Raw genomic sequence first — 20843 nt, forward strand, 5'->3', positions numbered from 1 at the left:
TAAAAAATGTGAAGATGTGTTGTGGAGAAAGGAGAGATAAGACAGAAAGAAAGAGATGGAGATGGAGAAATGTGGAAAAAAAGAGAAACAAGTGTTACATGTAATGGAACTCACCTGCTGCTGGGGTACCTTTGGGTTTTGGTGGGACGGGACCCACGAAGCCGAGGTTGTCGTAGAAATTATGGATTGCATTGGGATTGAAGTGTGGTCCTGAAACACAAAGAACAGCCTCGGATTAAATTTACAGACTACAGTTGAATGACACCGCAGAAAAATAAACACTGCTAGATTTTATTTTTTCCAACAAATAAAAGTTACACAGAAAATATTCCCAAAATTATCACTCTAGCAATGGACAGGTGCATTAAGATGGGGAATCAGGGAAGTAGCTCAGCCTAATTCTGGTTAGAGGCTCATTTACATAATGCATACTTCAGTACTGGGGAGACTTGTGTATTAAAGCAACAAAACATCTGTGCTTTCATCACAGGTACGAGCCGAAAGCACAATAAAGGAAAAAAGTAAAGCAAAAAAAGCCCCCAACATTGTATCAAATGTGCTTTCATATTGGCAATTCCTTTCATCGAAAATGTAGTTTTTGTGTTATAGATGATTGAACTATAACACTATAGTGATAGAACTATTACACTATCAGGTTCAGCTCAGCTTTTTCAATACTTAGCCTGAATGTTGTTTAGTTCCAGTCAGTTTATAAAGTATCTTGTCTGATGAACTGGATTCTGTTCATTTCTGACTAATTAGTTTGTTTAGTTATTCCACCATCAGAGCTGCAGGCTGAAAACATATTTAAGGAGGACAATGGGTATGAAATTTGATGTAGACTTGCTGTTACACTTTTCTTCAAAATCTGACCAAAGAGGCTGCAGGTCAAATATTATTTTATAAAAGTTAGCTACTGTGTCTATTCTCTGTTTATGTATGTGGTACAGCAGAAACGTAGTAACTGTTAGCTGCAGTGTAAGGAGGTGTTCAAATGACACCTTTTCAAATGCAAGGCTTGCTGCGTCTCGACCTTAAAAACAAACAGGAACACTGACAAGTAGGTAAACACGAAATACTGATTTGGGAACGTAAAAGACGATAAACATTTGGAAACGATATTTAATGACAGATGTAATGATAGATTGAAAGAAGTAAAAGAAAAAAGCAAGAATACAATTTCATGCGTTCAAAACAACCAAAACTATCTTTCCTGCCATGTTGGTTGGGAAAAGGCAGTTTTTCAACTTAAACGTGTGGTTTAAAAGCATGTTCCACAGGCTTGAGGGGAGCTCTTGAGTTGTGGTGTGCACTGCTTCACACACGCTTCTCAACCAATCAGTGTGGTCTGAACTAACTGTTGTATAATAACAATGAATTGTGCAGTCACACACATACACAGCCACACAATAAATAAGTGCCTTCCTATCAGATGTGACCGATATTAACAGAACACCTGCGCCTCTCACATGCTTAAGAGTCGATACATGCATATGAGTCAGTGCACATACACACGTATGACTGGAAATGACTGTACAGGATGTGAAAATGCAGACTGGCCTTGGATTAAGGAGTCATAGGAAGATAAAGTGCAGACAGTCTAAGCACACAAGCACACAGACACTACTGTCAGCTTGGCTTTCTGAGTCACTGATGGGAAAATGTCCATGAGTGGCAGGTTCATTCCATTCGTGTGGCTGTGTTTGGGCACATAAACATAATTAAATTACATAAAGTGTGAGACGCTGCCTTGTATATCGGTAGCGTTTGAAGAACATGTGTAATGCACAAGCTTTTACAGAGAGAGAGAGAGGTGTGTGTGTGTGTGTATGAGTGTGGATGAGGTGCCAAAGGTATAATAAATCCTTTACTCGAGAGCAGTAGCAGGATGTCATTCAGGAAACAACTGGCAGTTAACACTACAATAGCAGCACATTTGTCGTGTGCTTGCGCGTGTGCAGGCAAAAGGGGGAAGCAAAGGTTGCCTGTCTGGCAGCTCTCTGCTGCTCGACCTTTCCTACCCGCTGCAAGATTTATCTGTGCAATCCTACAGGGCAAAGCAGCACTGCCAACAGCTGAGGTAGAAATGTTTGCTGGTCTTGACAAAGAAAAAACATTATGTTCTTCACTTCCAGCCACTTCACTTCCAGCCACAATGAAATGCTTTAGGGATCGTTGGGAAAGTTTTTACCCTTCTATAATCAATGGACAAGCTGCTCTATATGTCCCTGCTTTCCTGCTTAATAGGGAGTTTGTCCCTCTTTATTGTGGTAAAAGTCTCTTCTCTTCCGGGAAGGCTTTACACTGCATGCTGTGAAGATCTGATTGCATTCAGTCACAAGAGCATTAGTGGGGTCAGGTACTGCTGCTGGATTATTTCTGGATCACAAACGCCACTCCAACCCATCATAAAGGTATTGGATGGACGTCCATCACTCCAGAGAACGCAGTTCCAATAATCAACAGCCCAATGCTGGGGGGCTTTATACCCCTCTAGCAGTCACTTGGCACTGGGCATGATGACCTTATGTTCATGTGAGGCTGCTCCAGAGGGTCCTACTCTATTGGGAATGCTTATCTATGATGATTACACAAGCTGTGTGTCCACATGAATGCAAGGGAATGCAGTAGCTGAATTCACAGATTAGAAGTGGTGTCTGGATAATTCTGGACAGTGTATGTGTAAGTATGGTGTTTCACAGGCTCATTTATTTTCTTAGAGATGCATTTTTTTTCCAAAGCAACCAGCAGCACAGAGATATGTTCTTTTTATCAGTATGCATGCACCCTGGGAAACAAACCCAAGACCTTGGCAATGCTAGTGCCATGCTCTGCCAGTGGAGCTGGGCTAAAATATACCACCAAGGGCCACTGCAGGACTTTTGTGTTTTGTCTGCTCAAATACACCAGATTCAGATCACTGACAATTATATCACTAAAGTGCACAGGACAATAGGTTTAAAATAAATAAATAAATAAAATGTATGTGTACTGTGTGTCATTATAGAGATAGTAGTACACATGCTTTTGTTTATATGTGTCATATGTATCCATTCAGTACAATTTACACAACTGTCCCTTTACCCCAAAATAATCGACTAAGAGATCTAAAGCTTCCTTGAGTTTTGGAAGGAGACTTCTGAAGCTGAAACATAATGAAAGTATTCTACTATATCAGTCTTGCAGCTGCACTGCAAAACTAAAGAAGCAAACGTCATGCGCCTAACATATCTTGGCCAGTCGGCTACATGTGGGACACTTCTTTTATATAATTCAATTCTTAATTTAAAAAAAATAAATAAATAAATAATAAAATAATAAAAAGAAATATTCTTAGTCAACTGACAGGATGTTAGTCAACCTAGAATGCTAAGACTGAGGGAGAAAGGAGGAGAGAACACAAGGCATGGGACTTTGCATGGGACTCACCGCGTGCTTGGAGGAGGTCGATCTCTTTAGTTAAACAGTCAATGTCGATCTGTAGTAACCTGTTCTTACATCTCAGCTGCTGCATTTCGTCAAGCTGGACACATGGACACACACACACACACAAACACACACACACACACACACACACACACACACACACGAAAGAACGGAAAGACATGACTTGAAAGAAACTAAGCAGCTGATTTGTTATTAACTACAAGCTGGAAGTGTAAAGGGTCCTTGAGTTTGAGAAACTGAACCACCAATTAACTGTCATTTGGCTCCACACCACTGATCTCCTTATACTGTCTGTTAATACAAACATCTCTTTGACTGACCTCAAAAAGTTTTATTCCCAGCTAGAGGTAGGCAATATGGAAAAAACAGTATATTGCAATGCATTATATATTTTTACGATATGCAATATGACAATATTTTGACACAGAAAAAATGCACCAACAGATAGTGCTGCATTTAAAAACTGCTACAAAAAAACTTATTAATAGAATGATTATTATTCAGAATTTTACATGCACTGCACTAAATAGAAAACAGCAATAATTATGATCTCTTTGCATCTTTGTAATGATGCATGCAATTTGTCAGTGTTCTTTTAAATATAAGCACATTGTGTTAACAATCATGAACATGATCACGATAAAATAGTGATATTGCCCATCTCTACTCCCAGCACAGCAAGTGGAATGTTTGGGGAAATTAAACCTAGAGCTTGTGTGTATGTATTACGGTTGAAAGTATCCGACCTCACAATAATCCCATTAGGATAAAATCCTTGAGAAAACCATTCAAAACAGCATGCAATTGCAAATCACAACTGGAGGAACTATTTATTTCTTAAGCACGCTTTTTCTTGAATTTTTGTGCTTAAAAAAAAAGTCTGACAATTTTTTGGTTAAAAAAAAATAAATAAATAAAAAATAAAATTTGCTTTTGATCCATCCACCTATCTAACAAATAAACATTCCCCTTAAACATACTGTAGAACCCAGTTTAGAACAGGTGCTGTATTTATAAGACCCATAACCTGCCTCTGAATGCGTCTCCTGCTTTGTTTTATTTCCATTTATTTGTCCCAACCCAACTGATTAAAAACACATCCGTTTCACATTCTGCTTGTTCTTATACAGCATGACTGAGATGACTAATAAGTGGAAAATACTGCAGTCAGCAAATATAACTGCGATCTCAATTAATTGCGTTTAGATGATTGTGTAAGAACTACGACGAGCCTTTTTCTAAAACGGATGCAACTGAAGTGCCAACTTCAGTGCGTCGATGCATTAACACTCTTAGCATGTGTGCATACATGTGTGCGCAGGAGAGAGACACTCACAGATGGAATCTGAGAGACCGAGTTGGACCTCTGCAGTCGTCTTCTTGTTAGGTCGTTCTCCATCTCGTTCACTTCCTCTTTGAGTTTCTCCAAGTTCTTCTTTTTCAGCTTTAGCTCATGACACAAACGCTCCATACGCGCCTTCTGATGCACCAACAAAGCTAAAACACAAACAAAAAGTGTGTCACACTCTTAACCTATATGTACCTTCTGAAACAGCAGTAACCCACATACACACAAACAGCCCAGTTTCACCTTCTAACACCCAAGCAATACTGAAAAAACACACTAACACACACAACTCTCACTGTTACACACAACAAGGCAGGCTTGATTCTACAGGTCAAAGGATTAGTAGTAGTTTTGCACACAAACAGGCCATTGACTCAAAGCACCCTCTTCATGTTGTAGAATTTCTAACTGTGCCGTTATTTCATCAAGTTTGTTTTAGCTTTCTGACGCTATATTCGACCAAAATTATCCAAAGTAATTCGTAATTAAAATAACGGCTCCACATAAAGATTACCCGGACTATTAGTAACATTAGCTTGAAATGAAGAGTGTCGAACTTTCACTCTCAAAGACTGATGTTTTATTCACAGGCTTTAATGATAGCCTCTCTCTTGTGTAATCTCAAACTTCCTCCAGTCAGTCTGCCGTTTCAGACACACCATTCTTCCCTCCTCTGACATTTATCGCCACCCTTTCCTTTGGACTCTATCACACAGATGCACGCAAACACATCTCGTTGTGTGTTCCTGTCTCCCCCTCTTCTCTCATCTTCTGTGGAATCTCTCTATCGTTTCTTTGACTTAGAAATCCACTGGACTCTCTGTCTGCACTTAAACTGGCAGGGTGGGGTCATCTTTCCAGTCACGGATTCAGATGCAGACTAAATTACACTGGCAAACCAAAGAACACTTTAAAGAATGTGTAGGACTGGATGGTGGACCTAGAAAATAAACGGGCTAATGTTGTTGCTGGACACTGGATATTTGTACAAAGGAATCTACACATTTAAATACAGTGTAATGACTCTATAAGCAGGAGCTTAGACACTGGTGGGCGTTCCTCAGTTTTACCAGAAGAGGGCTCATATGGCCCATAATGTGTATATATACAACCTGTACTGCGTTTTTATTGCTACTGTGGCACCTAGGAGTGGGTGATATGAACATCACAAAGTTTTATACTTTTGGAAAATAATCAGAGTATGCCAAAAATGTTTAATACCAACAGCAACAACAACAACAGAAACAACAAAAACAATAACAACTTAACCTGTCTCAGCAGTGGGAGCTATTTGTGGGTGTCGATGAGTTTGTTTACATGCGCTTAATAATCCGATCATAATCTGATTTTTGCTGTTACCTAATTATTCAAATGGTCATGTAAACAGCACACTCCGATTTCTTAGATAGGATTCAAGTCTAGAAATCCGATAAACAGAGCTGGATTTTAGCTCAGTAATCAGATTTCTCAGCGCACGTAAACTCTTACTCTGATTTACTTCAGATTTCTCAGTCTGTGCATGTGTGAAAACAGACCTGTGGTACTGGAAATAAGCAAGCAGCATTTTTAGAGCGACGCTGAAACCCACATGCTTGACAAAATCAAGGATTTAAATATTCTTCATCTTCTAGATTATGTATGTTCATATTTTCAGGTAAAATTTTTTTTTAAAAAAGCATCATCATGAAGTTTGAGTTTTGCATTACTTTTACGTGAAGTCATCTTCTGAGAGTTTACTAGCCGGTTGCAAAGCAGAAATCTGATCACTGCCTGACTCACGTAGACCCAGAGTTTTCCCATTATCTGATTACTCAAGTGCATGTAAACATGTCGATCGGATTTGATTTTCTGCAGTTATCGGATTATTAAGCGCATGTTAACACACTCATTTTTGAGCTTATAATGGTATCCATGATACAGTAAAATCCATACTGCTGAATAACATGCTAGTATTCACTTATACAGAGGTAGACCTCCCACTCCAACGGTTCAAGTCTCAATCAATAAAGTACAACAACCTGTCTGCTTGTCTATTTGTTATCTGTTTATTAAGCTATCTGTCTACCTACCTCAGTACATGACTGTCTCTTTATCTAACTGTTCATTCTACCTCTCCATTTGTCTCATTTTTCTACTCTGTCTGAATATCAGTCTGTCCATCTGCCTGTTCATCCATCTCTGTCTGTCTGACGGTCCATTGTTGTGCTTTATCCATCTGTCTTTACGTCTGCCTACCTTTCTACCTAGATACCTGCCTATCTATCCATTCGTCCAGGGGAGTCACAATGAGATTTTCTTCTATACCTCTTAAAATTTACAAAACAGAAAAGGCAAATAATACTGAGCTGATTCTGGCCAACAACGAATGAACACTGGAACCGGTTAGCAATATTGGATTTCCACAATGCCAACGGTCCCTTGGTTACTCCGACACAGTAACACAACTTAATGTAGGACACGTGTCATTGGGACATGTCATATTGCGAGTCACACTGAAAACATTCCTCATGACACACACCCTGTCCAGAGCGTCCCCAGAGAAAATCACCAGACGGAGGATAAAGGTGGCGATGAGATACACCGCCTCCGAAACAAACACACGCACAAACATTTAGGACAAACATGCACATTAATCACAACACACAGCAGTTAATACATGTAGACATACAGACTGAATACAGACAGACATATGGAAATAGACACACACACACACACACACACACGTCAGCAGAATGTGAGGCCCCTAGTCAATGAGTCACAACGTCATCAGGGCAAAACTCCATATAAGGTAAACACTGCCCTACTGCTACACATCTTACACACACACACACACACACCTCAACCCAAGTCACCTTGGACTTTATTTCTTTCCTAATACAGTACTGGATAGTGTGCACAAAGTTAACAAAGATAACAGAGCTTTGATTCTGAGAGGGTTTTAATGAGAATATGAGTACACGTGGTTTATCCAAATCGTGCCCCAGTGTCAACAGTACGGAAATTCACATTCAAGAATTAGACCGCGCACTGTCCTCAAACGTTTAAACTGCCCTCTTGGCAGGACTAAGTGGAAAGAAAAAAAAACATTTTACTACCCTTGTGTAAAAACATATACTATTCTTCTTAATGCAACACAGGCTGGTGTGCTAGCAGGCCTTAGTGCAGCAGGGAAAGTATTAGGCAAACATTTCTTACTAACAGTAAGAGTTAACAGTACTCAGATTCAGTCATTACAGTAAATTAAGTAAGAAAATTAACAGTAAATGTATGTAAATCTTTAGGATTTCTTAACCAGACTATTCTAACACCCAGAAGTCTGTTAACTACCAGTGTACGTGCATCAGAGCTGCTAAAAGTAGCAAACACTTGCAATCTAATCAAATGAACACAAAATGAGTCAGCACTACTACATCCCCTTGTTCACACCTCAATCAGGAACAGACCTGCCACAAGAGCTCCTGACAGGTTACGCCGGTTTCAGACTATGTACTGTGTACAACAGCATAAATGCGGATGTATTAAGAAACAGCACTGTGACACAAGTTCAGCACATGAAAAATAAATGTTCCTCGTGCTTTGAGGTAGCTGACTGTTGCGAAACGCAGTGCTGAGTCCATTTTTATTTGGCTGTGAATAGCATCAGGATTACAAAAACGCCTCTGGTTGCATTTCGAGGCAGAATTCTGAGAATTTTGAGCAGAATGCTTCAACGAAGTATTAATCAATCAATCATGCACACACTCCCATTCACATAAAGATGTAATTAAGCTACAAAAACAGGTGCACACATGCTTGCACATTCTCACCAAAAGAACAGACACATAAGCACTACTGCTATAAGGACTGATTACTATTTTCCAGAGGGCTGACTCATGTGGAATTGAGTATTTAATTTCACCAAATTTCCACGAACAGCCAGACCTCGTCATAAGCTAGAAGTTTATGCCATGTCACAGGCACCACACTCAATAAAAGTAACAACAGTTCAATTCGCAGAATTACATGTGTGAGATCTCGACAGTAATCACTTGGCTGGTCTGGTTAGAATACATGAACCTTGATGCGACTGCTCTTTAAAACGAGTGCAGACGCTGCTATTCGAACCCTGGTGCGCACCAAATAAGCAGACTGAGGTCCCCTAGGAGGTCTCAGTCTGCTTCCAAAAAACTCTTGTGTGGTTTGTTTGAAATATGAAAGCAAAACTGACCAAAAGACGCCTAAAGCCACAGACACACTACATGACTTTCAAAATGAAGGTCACGTGTCTGTCCGGTCTCCAAACTACATTTTGTCATGAAAACACACGTGAGAAGTAACACTGAGAATGACACACACCCACTGTCAGTCACAACGGGGCGGGACACTTTTCACAGTACAGGATTTGGACTCGCCGATAGGTCCAGAAATCTAGTCTGCTTGGTATTTTTTAGGTATCTGCGAGGAATTGTGAGTTTCACGAATGGCGTATTTAAACAATTCACATACAGCAATTCAGAGACAATTTGCGATTCCTGAGCTAACGCCGATTTGCCTCTCATCTGGGGCTTTTCTCCGCCATATCCTGTGGGAGAGTGGAAAATCAGGGCTAAAATCTTGTAGTGTGAATGCGGCATAAAAACATACCAATAACAGGATGAAGCTTTGTGTCTTCTCTACATACTGTCTTTAGTATGTTTAGTATGTATCTGACACGTGGTTTCACTTATCAGTTCTTCACAACCTCTGAACTGGTAATGATGAGACAGATGAGTTTCCATTTTAAAACGTAGCCGAGACACGTTCAAAGCGTCGTAAAACAAGCTGAATACACTGTTATAGATTATATACTAATGGTCATATTTTTGCTGTGATTTCATGCATCAGTTTAGCCAGGGTACAGCATGGTTTAGAAAGTTTACTGGATATTATCCCCCAGCATTTATCACCAAACATACATCATTAAATCTGTCCAATCAGTTGTGACGTTTTTGTCCAAACAACTTTTGTTTACATCTTTTGGTTCAATGTCAGAATTCTGAGAATTTTGAGCAGAATGCTTCAACGAAGTATTAATCAATCAATCATGCACACACTCCCATTCACATAAAGATGTAATTAAGCTACAAAAACAGGTGCACACATGCTTGCACATTCTCACCAAAAGAACAGACACATAAGCACTACTGCTATAAGGACTGATTACTATTTTCCAGAGGGCTGACTCATGTGGAATTGAGTATTTAATTTCACCAAAAACACGTCCGTGTGAAGGCTAAGCGAACCAAGCCATTGGTCTGGACTAAGGGACACAAACCACAAAAGTAAATGCATGCATTTGTGGGTAAAACTAATCAAGCTTGTATTGTGCTAAACTAAACTGCAAAGGCACAGATAACACTTGCACAGACACACGCCCTCACCTTGTGTGTAAGCAGCGTCGTCAGAGCCCATGCTGGGTCTACGGGCCTCCGTGGCCCGGTCTCGGTGGGGTGAGAGCGGGTCAGACAGATGCGGGGGTTCAGGTTCAGCGTAGTGGTGATCTGCAGGCAGACTCAGCATGTTGGTGGGCTCAAAAGTTGGCGACACTACGCCAGGCGATACGGCAGGCGGCTTGTTGGGCGAGACTGTGATTTTAAAGGTGTATTTGGTGTTGGGCTGTGTCACCACCACCCGGGGTGACGTGGCTGTCCCTGCAGCTCCCATCGAGGCGCGGGACTTGGGTGGGTGGTGATGGATGTAGGCGGGGCCCATGCTGACTTGGCCCCCTAGGCTTCGGCCACCCGCCGCACCTGGAAGCGTGGGGTTGGCTGATATGTAGACTGTGGGCGGATTCCGTGCGACGCCCTCATCCGAAGACGCATTGGCAGAAATGTAGAACTTGGGCTGCGAACGAGGGGTAGGAGGGAGGACCGCGGACTCATCCAACGGGGTCGTAGTAGCAGCGGGCGGAGAGGCAGATATATACACAGTGGGCTGGCTTCGGCTAAGCCCCGGCCCTCCGATAGAAAGCGGGGCGGAAGGGCCCGCGGAGGCAGCCAGCGAGGAAGAGGAGGGCGACGGACAGGACGAAGACGTCGAACTGCAGGAGGATCGCGGGGCAGAGCCTGAACACATCAGCGTTGCCGTGGCTGAGGCAGAAGCCGCACCTCTTTGCGGGGACTCGAGCTTAATCTCAATCTGGTTCTTCCTCGGTCCCGTCGAGATGTTTTGGATGTTGTACTGGCTGAACGAGGATGACACTGGACCGGCTGCCGAAGACGACGAAGATGACGAGGAAGAGGAGGAGGAGGAGGAGCAGGCCTGGGAGGATGCGGCCTGCAGGATTGAGGGGGGCTGGGATGTGGTGGGTGAGCTGATAGGCATGTAAACGTGCGAGGTCTGATGCTGGGTGCTCGTCCAGTTCTGCGAGCCGGCCGGGTGTGTGATCTGGTAGATCTGCTGTGTGGGCTGTGAGGTGGGGCTGTACTGGCCCCGGCCCTGGCCCTGGCGGGTGCCGCCCGTCTGTGTCAGGTACGGACGAATATAGATGGAGTTCGGGCTGTTTAGACCCGGCTGAGGCCCTCCATGGATATGGAGGGACGTGGGGGTGTTTCGGCTTGTATTGGGCGCGAGGGTCACCGTGATGGGATTAAAGCGTGGAGTCGGGGGTGGCCCATGGCTTTTGCCCCCGAGATAGAGGCCAAGGTTCTGCGGAGGCTGCGGCTTTCGAGACGGTTCCATCATACAGAAGGCATTGAGGGCAGTGGGTGTGTGCGGGGGGGCGGACTGCGGCTCGGCCTGGTAGAAATCAGAGGGTGGATGGGAGGCATTGATGGGCCCGTCGCTCAGGCTGTGAGAGAGAGTCCTGCTGCCGTTCATCCTCACTCCCTCTCGCTGCACGGCACCATGGGTGTTCTGGGAGACGCCCAGGTTGAGCTGGGTCATGTGATTGCGCAAGTCCGTCACGCTCGGGTTGCCTTCACTGTACAGGAAGCCGGGACTCACTTGGGTCAGATATTCACAACAAGCAACCAAGTCGTTTTTATTCTGAAAGAGAAAGAGAGATGTAAATTATAAAATTAGATGTGTTGCATACGCAACACACACTACTGTTAAAAAATTAAAATAATAATGGCATGATTTCAAACTTTTAACAGAAAAACAAATACTATACCAGGTTTTTATCTTTTTAGGAGAAATAATCAATTCATTTCCAAAAACAGCAGATTACAAGTGATTTCACAACTATTCCTGTAACCTTCTGACTAAGATTTTGAGCCTTTTTGAAAGATTGCCCCCCTCACCTGTAGGACACACTGAGAGACCACGCCCTCTGGCACTTCTGGAAACTTCTGGCGCAGCTGCTGCACAACCTGAGTGTCAATTTGCTGGTTTCCCTGTGCCATTCGTGGACTGCCAGGATGGAACGGACTGGACTGCAGCACACACACTCACAAACGCTCTCTCTCTAACCCAGCATTTTCTGTGCGAGGGAGAGATAAAGAGACAGAAGAGAAACCCCAGATTAGGTCATGTGGGTAAAACGGACCACAACACATCTCCAACATTACGCAAAAGCATGGTTGCTGTGTCATACTCCAAACTACAGCCTGACGTAGCTTTACCGGCCGCAGCTCGTAATGACGTATAACACATTACAGCTGAAAGCACTTCCAGAGAAAAAGCATGTTTTGACCTACTTGCTTCCCCTTCTGCCTGTGGAGTTCTTGCAGGGCTGCTGCACATTTCTTAAAATCAAATCAAATTCAATGCTTTCAAATGGCTTTTTGAGACCTCAACATGTGGAAATATAATACCAAGTCCGCTAGTTAGACACACTTCATGTGCCATGTTTTAATGTCTATCTAATTCAAATAGATTGGTTAAGAATATCTGATCTGAGATCGCACGGTCCTTACAGCACCTTTTCACTGGGTCATTTAATCAGTTCTGCTGCCCTATAGCCCTTCATCAGTGGTAACAAAAGGGACAGCGTTGACCAGTTGGCAGACTATTCTGGATATGCTACAATTTCATACTGGTCTAAAATACCACAGCAGCTGCTCCCTTCTCTCAGTTTTGAAAGTAGCATTTCTGCTAATGCCGGTTCAAAACCAGAAGCATCTCGTTTGGTAAAGCAGAACGTTTCTGTGACAGTTTCCCTTTTTTTAAAACCAGTCAAAACTTGGTGACACCACAACAGGAGTGTATTTAGTACATGGTTTTGATGGCATGTCGCTCACGGCAAACAGCAGAAAACAGCTGCGCGCTGACATTTTATGTGCCAGTGTTTGCCAGTTAGACAAAATACTGTGGAAACACTAGCGCTGCAGACAATACAAGTTTTAATTTTCCACCTTAAAGTACTTCTAAACTCCAGATGTTTAGATTGCTTTTTTTACCTTGGGAATACAAGCCTCACCGCTGCAGATTGGGAATAATGTCGGTCTATCCCCTCTACAACAGTGCAACAAAAAGTGGACTGGACTTAATATAGCCGATACCTAAACCCATTAAATTATGCTGGGATCAGACATCCCTAAATTTGATATACTTTACAAGGATCCACATGAACCTTGTCCGGCTCTCACTCTTTAGGTTCTGATATTTTATCTATTTAATTACATAATTTAACACATATTTGCCTCTCTAAAGCTTTTTATTCCAACATACTAACATACATATAGCTTTCAAAGCCTTTTACCAGAGATCGTCAAAATATTTCAGAGGCTCATACTTCACAGGGATCCCAAACCAGAAGGGGCTTTAATAGCAGAGAAAGACTCACAATGGAAATTGGCACCAAAGGCAAAACTGAGCAAAGAACAGAGTTTCCCATAACAATTGCAACAGATCCGAAGGTCCTATACACACTCACACTAATAGAGCAACACTGTCCAGAATTTACTACGACCAACTTGTTTGGAATAACTGACCAAGTAACCTCTAAACCCTTAAGGGACCCGCGTCCTGCTGCTGGCTCATCTGAGCATGAGTGTGTTTTTCACTTCTGCCCACACTTTCCTTTAAAGCCGCACTCTTTCAACACTTCCTGCAACTTCACAAACATGCCCTGCCCAGCCCATGTGACAGCAGAGGCCCTTTCCTCTCCACAGAGCTCAGACTAGAATAGAGTTTACAGATTTAAGTCGCAGTTCAGCAAAAAATCTCATTTAGACAAATTTTCCCTTATGGTGTCAAAAGCTTGCTTATTTAGTTTTGCACTAATGTCGCTCCAACAGACAAAAATGGACAAACGTACAACTTCAAGATTGTTGCTATTGTTATTTTTATTGTAGTGACATACTTTTGGCCATTTTATAGATAGCAGCGTGCCCTATAAAGTCAGAGACCACATAACCAAGTCTGCAGGAGATTGATGCAAGAGTGACACAGTTTACACAGTACTAACTGGTGGGGTAAATGCTTCTATGACTAGTTATCCTCATTAGTCTGGCAGATCCAGGTCAAAACTAATGAGGCAAACCTTGAACAACATGCAAATTGGGCAGATTTGATTTTTCAATAACTGCTGCTATTAGCTCCTGATTTATTAAACAAATGTAACTAGGCTACTCTAGTCTAGTCTAAAAGATAGTGGTATTCAAAATGCATATCAATTATTAACAGCATGACAGTCAGTGACTGTTTCATCATACAATACAAATCATGCACATTATGAGCTTTGAAACACTCAAATAAGAAGTAAAAACATCAACTCTATCCCTCTGTGTAGACGCTGGCCTGCTTCGCTGCTCCTGCTACTACGGGAGCTAGCAGCGTGCTGTTTCACGTCAAAGAGAAATGTCCCCTGACAACACGGCAGTCAGTCAACGCACCAGCAGCCAGAGCTGAGGGCAGCCAGCACAATCAGCCAGAGATCTAAGATAACACACAGCGGAGAGAGAGAGCACTTCCTTATCTGAACCACAAGCATGTGTACCATGTGTACTGTCATAACCAACTGACCGTAAATAACGCTTGTAAAAATACAGGGCCAAGAGGGAGAGTAGCAGGAGGCAAGGAAAACCTGAACAAAGAGAAAGAGCAGAGAATACTAATTTATACTAATTAAACTGTCACAAGACTCCTCTTGTGAAAGGACTTATTTCTTGGGATTCTAATAAACATTATCCTAAGTGGACAACCAAGTCAATGAAAGCACAGATTCACATCATGACCTGCATAGGAATGAGTATTTGTTTGGAGCGTACGCTCAAACACAGACCAAAGCTTGGAGAAAAGCAGGTGCTCTATTAAGACTTTACTCTCTATCAGCAGGGGTCTTCTTAACGTGCTTCAAGAACAGAATAACTAGCTTTGGCAATGTACATTAAACGCATACAGACTATGATATTTACATGCTGCTTTACAACAGGTGTCCAAGAGTAGGGAAAAGATGTAAGGGTCCAGTGCTGTGTGCAGTGAGGGTAAAGACCAGCCAGCTGTTAGTGATGCTTGGTTTTAAGTGATAGAGGTATCTATGGCAGCATTTGGGGGTCTAGGGCCTAAGACTATGTGGGAAAGCGAGAGGACCGTGATACAGTTTTTTGGGCTCCAAAATCAGTTGACCAACTAATAAGTCATCGATGACATCGTCAATGATTGAAAAATAAGTTTTGTTTACTTATAACCAAAAGTGTTCATGATGCTCTATAATTACATACATAGTCAGTGCACTATAGAAAGCGCTAGAGGTCATATGGCTTCACTCTGATGAGGCAAAGGGAGAGCAAAGACACTCTAATAAGGCAAAAAAGCTTGACCGGTTAAATAACAGTCAACAGATTAAACAATAATAGAAATAAGTTGCCTTATTTCTAAAACCCTGCACAGTTTTTCTGAGTCTGGGAGTTGTGCCGCTGTTGCAGTGGCATGGAGGCAGAACAGGATCTGCAAGATCAGATGTCTCTACACAGCCAGCACATTTAGTTTAGATTGATGGAAACCTGGAGCCCCATTTAGCAGGCACCTACCAACCCCCTATACACACACACGCCCAAAAATAAGCCTCTTGCTGAGTACCCGGCCTGGCTCAAGGTAAGAGGCGACAACCTAATTAGTTATATCAGTATGCCTGCTGAGAAGTTAAGACTTCCTTCTCCTGAAATTAAACTGTGGAAGTGCACCCATATGGATGAAAATTCTGGTAAATTATTTTTACTGACAACTGATCATCATTAGTTGGTGATTAATCATTAAATGTTGAGCACAAAATCGAGGACACGACTCATCAAAATATCAATAATAAAACAAACATTCAGATCTAAATGCTGACTGGTCAAGCCATGTTTAGCACCATTGCAAAATATTCATGAGCCTGAAATCTGTATGCACAGAGAAATATATTAAGTAAACAGTACAAATCCCTAAGATCCTTACCTTGCCAACAAACCAAGTTGAAACCAAGGGCCTGACAACGATTACTTGCTCATGAATATAAAGATAAAATACTAAATAACTGATGAAACAAATGGAACATACAACAATGGTCTACTATGACTAAACACAATCTTTCAATATCACAACTTGAAAGAGTAAGAGCTGCAATTTTTATTCTATGTTACATTGTTATTTAACTGCAAAGCTTGTGAACTGGTAGACTAATTCACTATGTTCAGCAAGTCCAAAAACAGGGACATGCTGATGATCTTTGCAAATAAAAGGCTTTAATTTAGAGTAAATAATCACGTTTAAATGGCAATCACAATATCAATCAGAAAATTTGCAATGACAAATTGTTCAGCCTTATGGGTCCCTGAAAGTTGTACATTCTGAAGTTCCCAAGTTATATTTATCACTCAATACAAGCTAGAGCTGGGCAATATGACAACACTTATCATTATCATGATAAATTACATTACAATATGCTTTTCTAAGCATATATATATATATATATATATATATATATATATATATATATATATATATATATATATATATACACATATATATATATATATATATATATATATATATACACACACACACACACACACACACACAAACATGTAATGTTTCCTTTCAGAGATATCATAATTAGGCCATTGTAACTGTATTTAGTGCAGTAACGTGTGTGAAACATTGAATAAAAAATCATCTTGTTCATAGATTCTTCTTACTTTTTTTTTATAAAAGGTGGCACTATTGGTTCCTCTTTGCCAATATCAATTTATCAGGTGTCAGAAAAAATAAATATAAACATAAATGACAAGACCCAGGTTAGCTTTGGCTCAATGTACCTCATTAGTTTTCACATCCTTTAATATAACTTTGCAGACCCATGTGTGATTTTCTCACATCCTCATATGGATGTTTTTGCATGAGAATGTTTGCTTTCAATACGGTACTTCGTCGTAGTTGTGCTATCGTTCTCTCAAAGTGGTCCTGAACACCACTATTTTTTGCTGTGTGCTGCATTTTTAGTGGACCTATGTAGTGGAACCAATGGCTTACTGACACCAATTCAATTTTAAAAATAATTAATATATACATATACTTTAAACCAATAGCATTGGTCAGACAGTTGTTTGTTTATATTACCTCTGCATGCTCTAATATTCTCCATGGCTGTTTTTGGTTGCACACAAAAGATACTGCACTGAGGGTAAAAAGCTACAAACTGGGATCTATCTGCTTGGAACAGGCACACTGTGGTCAAACTATGCAAAACTGCAATATCGACGCCAAGCACAGCAAAGTCTGCTCCTGGGAAACTCCCAAAAAGAGCACATCTGTTGGACCTGTGAGTTCAGTTCTCCTAGTAGAACTCAGGCACAGGCAGTGAACGCTGCAGTTACATGCACCAGGAGCATCCAGGCACTTGCGAAGTTATGGACTAATTTATACCATCAGCAGCGATTACACATCAACTAAAAATCACTCTCAACACACACAACCAGACTTGATCTGGGCCTGAAAATCAACCTCTAGTCGAATCACTAAAACTCTACAAAACAGCATACAGGCTTAGACCAACAGTTACATGCTCTGCTGGAAATGGAAACAGAACAGCAAGTTAATTTCCAGCTGCGTGTGAGTGGGTGCCTTAACTGTCTGTTTACAAGGTGTGTGACGTGAATGCAAATAATACATATATGTATGTACACACAAACACACACACACACACACACACACACACACACAGTTATAATATATATATATATATATATATATATATATATATATATATATATATATATATATATATATATGAATAAAAAATGCAGTGTTCCTGTTGCAACAATGCATGTCATTAGCTGTGTGCTTCAGATTGTTCTGAAAGAATCATTTCAAAAAGGTAATTCAAAAAGCCCAATGACTTAATACAAACTTGCATATAAATTGACACTGTGATAGACAGAAAATGTGATTTTTCAATGTGACCCAGCACCTTTGCTGCCTATACCTCCTATGGGTTTGTGGTCTGGGTCTAATACAGTACAGTAATAGTTAGAGGTGCAAATTTTGACTAACAAACAATCATTAGTAATCATTAACCGTCAACACTAGAATCATGGACACAACCTATGAAGACAGCAAACAGTGCAATTTACATAATGTAGTCTGCTTACTTGCATTCACCAGATTTTTACTGGCCCAAACTAACAAACGTATAGGATCAGACAAAGGAAAACAGCTGTAAGTTGCAAGCCTACCTTAGCACTGTCATGTGGCTAAATATCCTAGACGTCACAGTGCTGTAAACCACATTTAGGATGGTTTGATCTCTGCTAAACCCCTTTTATCAACAGTTCTAGCACTGCTGGTTAAAATTTAGTGGAGTCGAGGAGTCACGAGTTGGAGCCCACTCCAGAAAACCCGGAGCAGGGACCCTTGCACCCTCATAAATATAATTCAAAGACTGACTAAGTTGAAGGAAAAACCCACCCATTCAAAAATCAACTGTTTATTGGTCAAACGTTTATGTATTTGCCAGTTAACAGTTAATTGGTTAATCACTAGTAATATTAAGATAATGGCATTACAGTCTCTGGTGGTGGGTAGAACATCAAAATATCAAATCTGGCTGAAATGCATACAGCACAGCTGTAGCGTTCTTCACATCAAAAAATCACATACAACTACCACAATAAAAAAATAAATAAATAGAATTAAAAGCATTTTCACACTTTTATAAATGTTAATTTGATTGTTCACCTAAGAAGCTGGATATCCCGTTTGTTTCTGGCTTTGGACATCACACATGTACAATCAAAATTATTGAACTGAGGGACCTTCAAAACAGGCTGAAATTGTAAATTGTATTTTATGGCTGCGGTGCCAAGAATTCAAAGACAAGCGAAGCAACGGAAGCCTTATCATCCCTTTAAGCTTCCTGTAGTGTATTGCCATCTGTTGGAAAGACCGCCTATCATGAGAACATTACAGATCTTCATAGAGCACTTTTAGAGTGCTGTACACTTCACTCCCCCTGATAACCAACATCACTGACAACTAATCGACTTTGTTAACTAATTACTTCAGTGCTAAGCGTGGGTGGGACCAGAAGCCTGTATCTTTTGGGTTTGATTATTTACTAGGTTTCAAACATGGAGTCAAAACTGAAGTACAGCCTCTGTATCTATGTCTGTGTGTTGCAATCTTAAAGACAGAGGTTTCATGCTGTCCTAGAATGCCCTGGAAGAGGCCTCCCTGCAATCCCAGAATACTTTGTGAGGGGGCCACCCTGCTATCCCAGAATGCCATGTGAGTGCCTGCTGCCCCTGCCTGCTTCCAATCAGCAGCCAGCTGCAGCCCGCGGCACCAAAGAATTTCTGATTTCCTGCCTACACACACACACACACACACACACACACACACACTAAGGGGTGGGCAACCAAGCAGAGCAGCTCTCTCACTCAGAGGCACTGGTTTCGTCTCCCTGTTTTTTTTTCCTTCTGTCGAGTTTGAAAGGCAGACACATTTTAACCTACAACTGTTTTTATCAAGAGAACATCCATCTGAATCCAAACTGCCTGAACCGTGTGTGTAAAAACAGCACAGCAGTATTAACATTCTTGGATTCTTAACCAAGCACAGAAAAAAAATTTGGAAGCAGTAACAATTACCACTCCCTACATGGTGTTTTCAGCAACATAGTTCTTTGATATTTCAGCTTAATTCAACTGTGAGGGAACAATGAACTCAGTGAGTGAAGGACGAAGGGTGAGCAGTGAGCGAGTGTGTTCACCTCCTCGCAGTGTGTTTACCATCTGCTTATTGAAAACCTGATCTACCAACCGACGGCTCTAATTTCAGCAGGCGCGCAGGATTCAGCCTGATTGTGCTGACTGACTGAAAATGATTTTGCGCCAGAGCGAACGCAGGGCTCATCTGTTTTTTTTTTGACTGGTTGGAATCTCTGGCAGGGGCACTCGTGACAGCGACCCAAGAAAAATAACCTAGGTGGTTTGAGAGACACAGAATGTTAGAAGGAATTGTTGTTTTGAAGGAAAAGTTCCATTCAAATGAATTAAATATTTGCTTACGGCAAATATCTGTCATGTTGTAGAGAGGTAAGTACGTTTAACCTCAGGTAAACAGGCAAAAATACAGAGCTGAGCTACTTAAAGGAAAATGAAAGGAAGGAATGTCACAGATGAAAGTTTTAACTGAAACCATCTCCTGTTCAAAAGAACACAATCCTTAGTTTTAAATAAAAGTAAAATAAAATAAAATAAAAATGTTACACACCAAAATCCCATTTATCATATTCCCACTTGCATAACTGACCACTACTTTCTATTAGCAGGTTTGGGTGAAGTACCCTTTGTAGCAGGGGGCCAAGATAAACTGACCTGTCAGGGGAACGCTAGGTTGTGAGAGGTGAGATGCTGCGTGATGGGCGTTTTAAAACGCCGAAAACGTCCCTAACCGCAAATGAAGCCATAGTTGAGAGTTGAGGAGTCTGCTGGCTGGACTTCAGAGCATCTGTAGAGGAAGGAGGCGTAATGCACAGTGTAAAACAAGCTCCTGACGAGCTTTATTTAAGCACTTAAAACCCGTAAACAGTTTTTACGGCGAATGTGATTTAAGTCTCTGTGACAGGAACATGGAGGATTTGGCTGACCCTGAACTGCTCTTCATA

General features: G+C 41.3%; 1 protein-coding gene across 4 annotated transcripts in view; it reads right to left on the bottom strand.

Moving 5' to 3' along the window:
• Positions 1-20843, bottom strand: part of tab2 (TGF-beta activated kinase 1 (MAP3K7) binding protein 2) — a 53158-nt gene that overhangs the window by 4637 nt on the left and 27678 nt on the right. For all 4 annotated transcript variants that reach the window (XM_036581313.1, XM_036581310.1, XM_036581312.1 and 1 more), the window contains exons 2-6: positions 12058-12236; positions 10195-11800; positions 4784-4944; positions 3430-3523; positions 115-210 (exon numbers count right to left, since the gene is read on the bottom strand). In XM_036581313.1, the coding sequence (XP_036437206.1) occupies positions 115-210; positions 3430-3523; positions 4784-4944; positions 10195-11800; positions 12058-12159 (2059 nt within the window). In that variant the 5' untranslated portion in view covers positions 12160-12236. The remainder of the gene's footprint in view (positions 1-114; positions 211-3429; positions 3524-4783; positions 4945-10194; positions 11801-12057; positions 12237-20843) is intronic.

Source organism: Colossoma macropomum, unplaced genomic scaffold (genome assembly GCF_904425465.1).
Source record: "Colossoma macropomum unplaced genomic scaffold, Colossoma_macropomum, whole genome shotgun sequence".
NCBI lineage: Eukaryota > Metazoa > Chordata > Actinopteri > Characiformes > Serrasalmidae > Colossoma > Colossoma macropomum.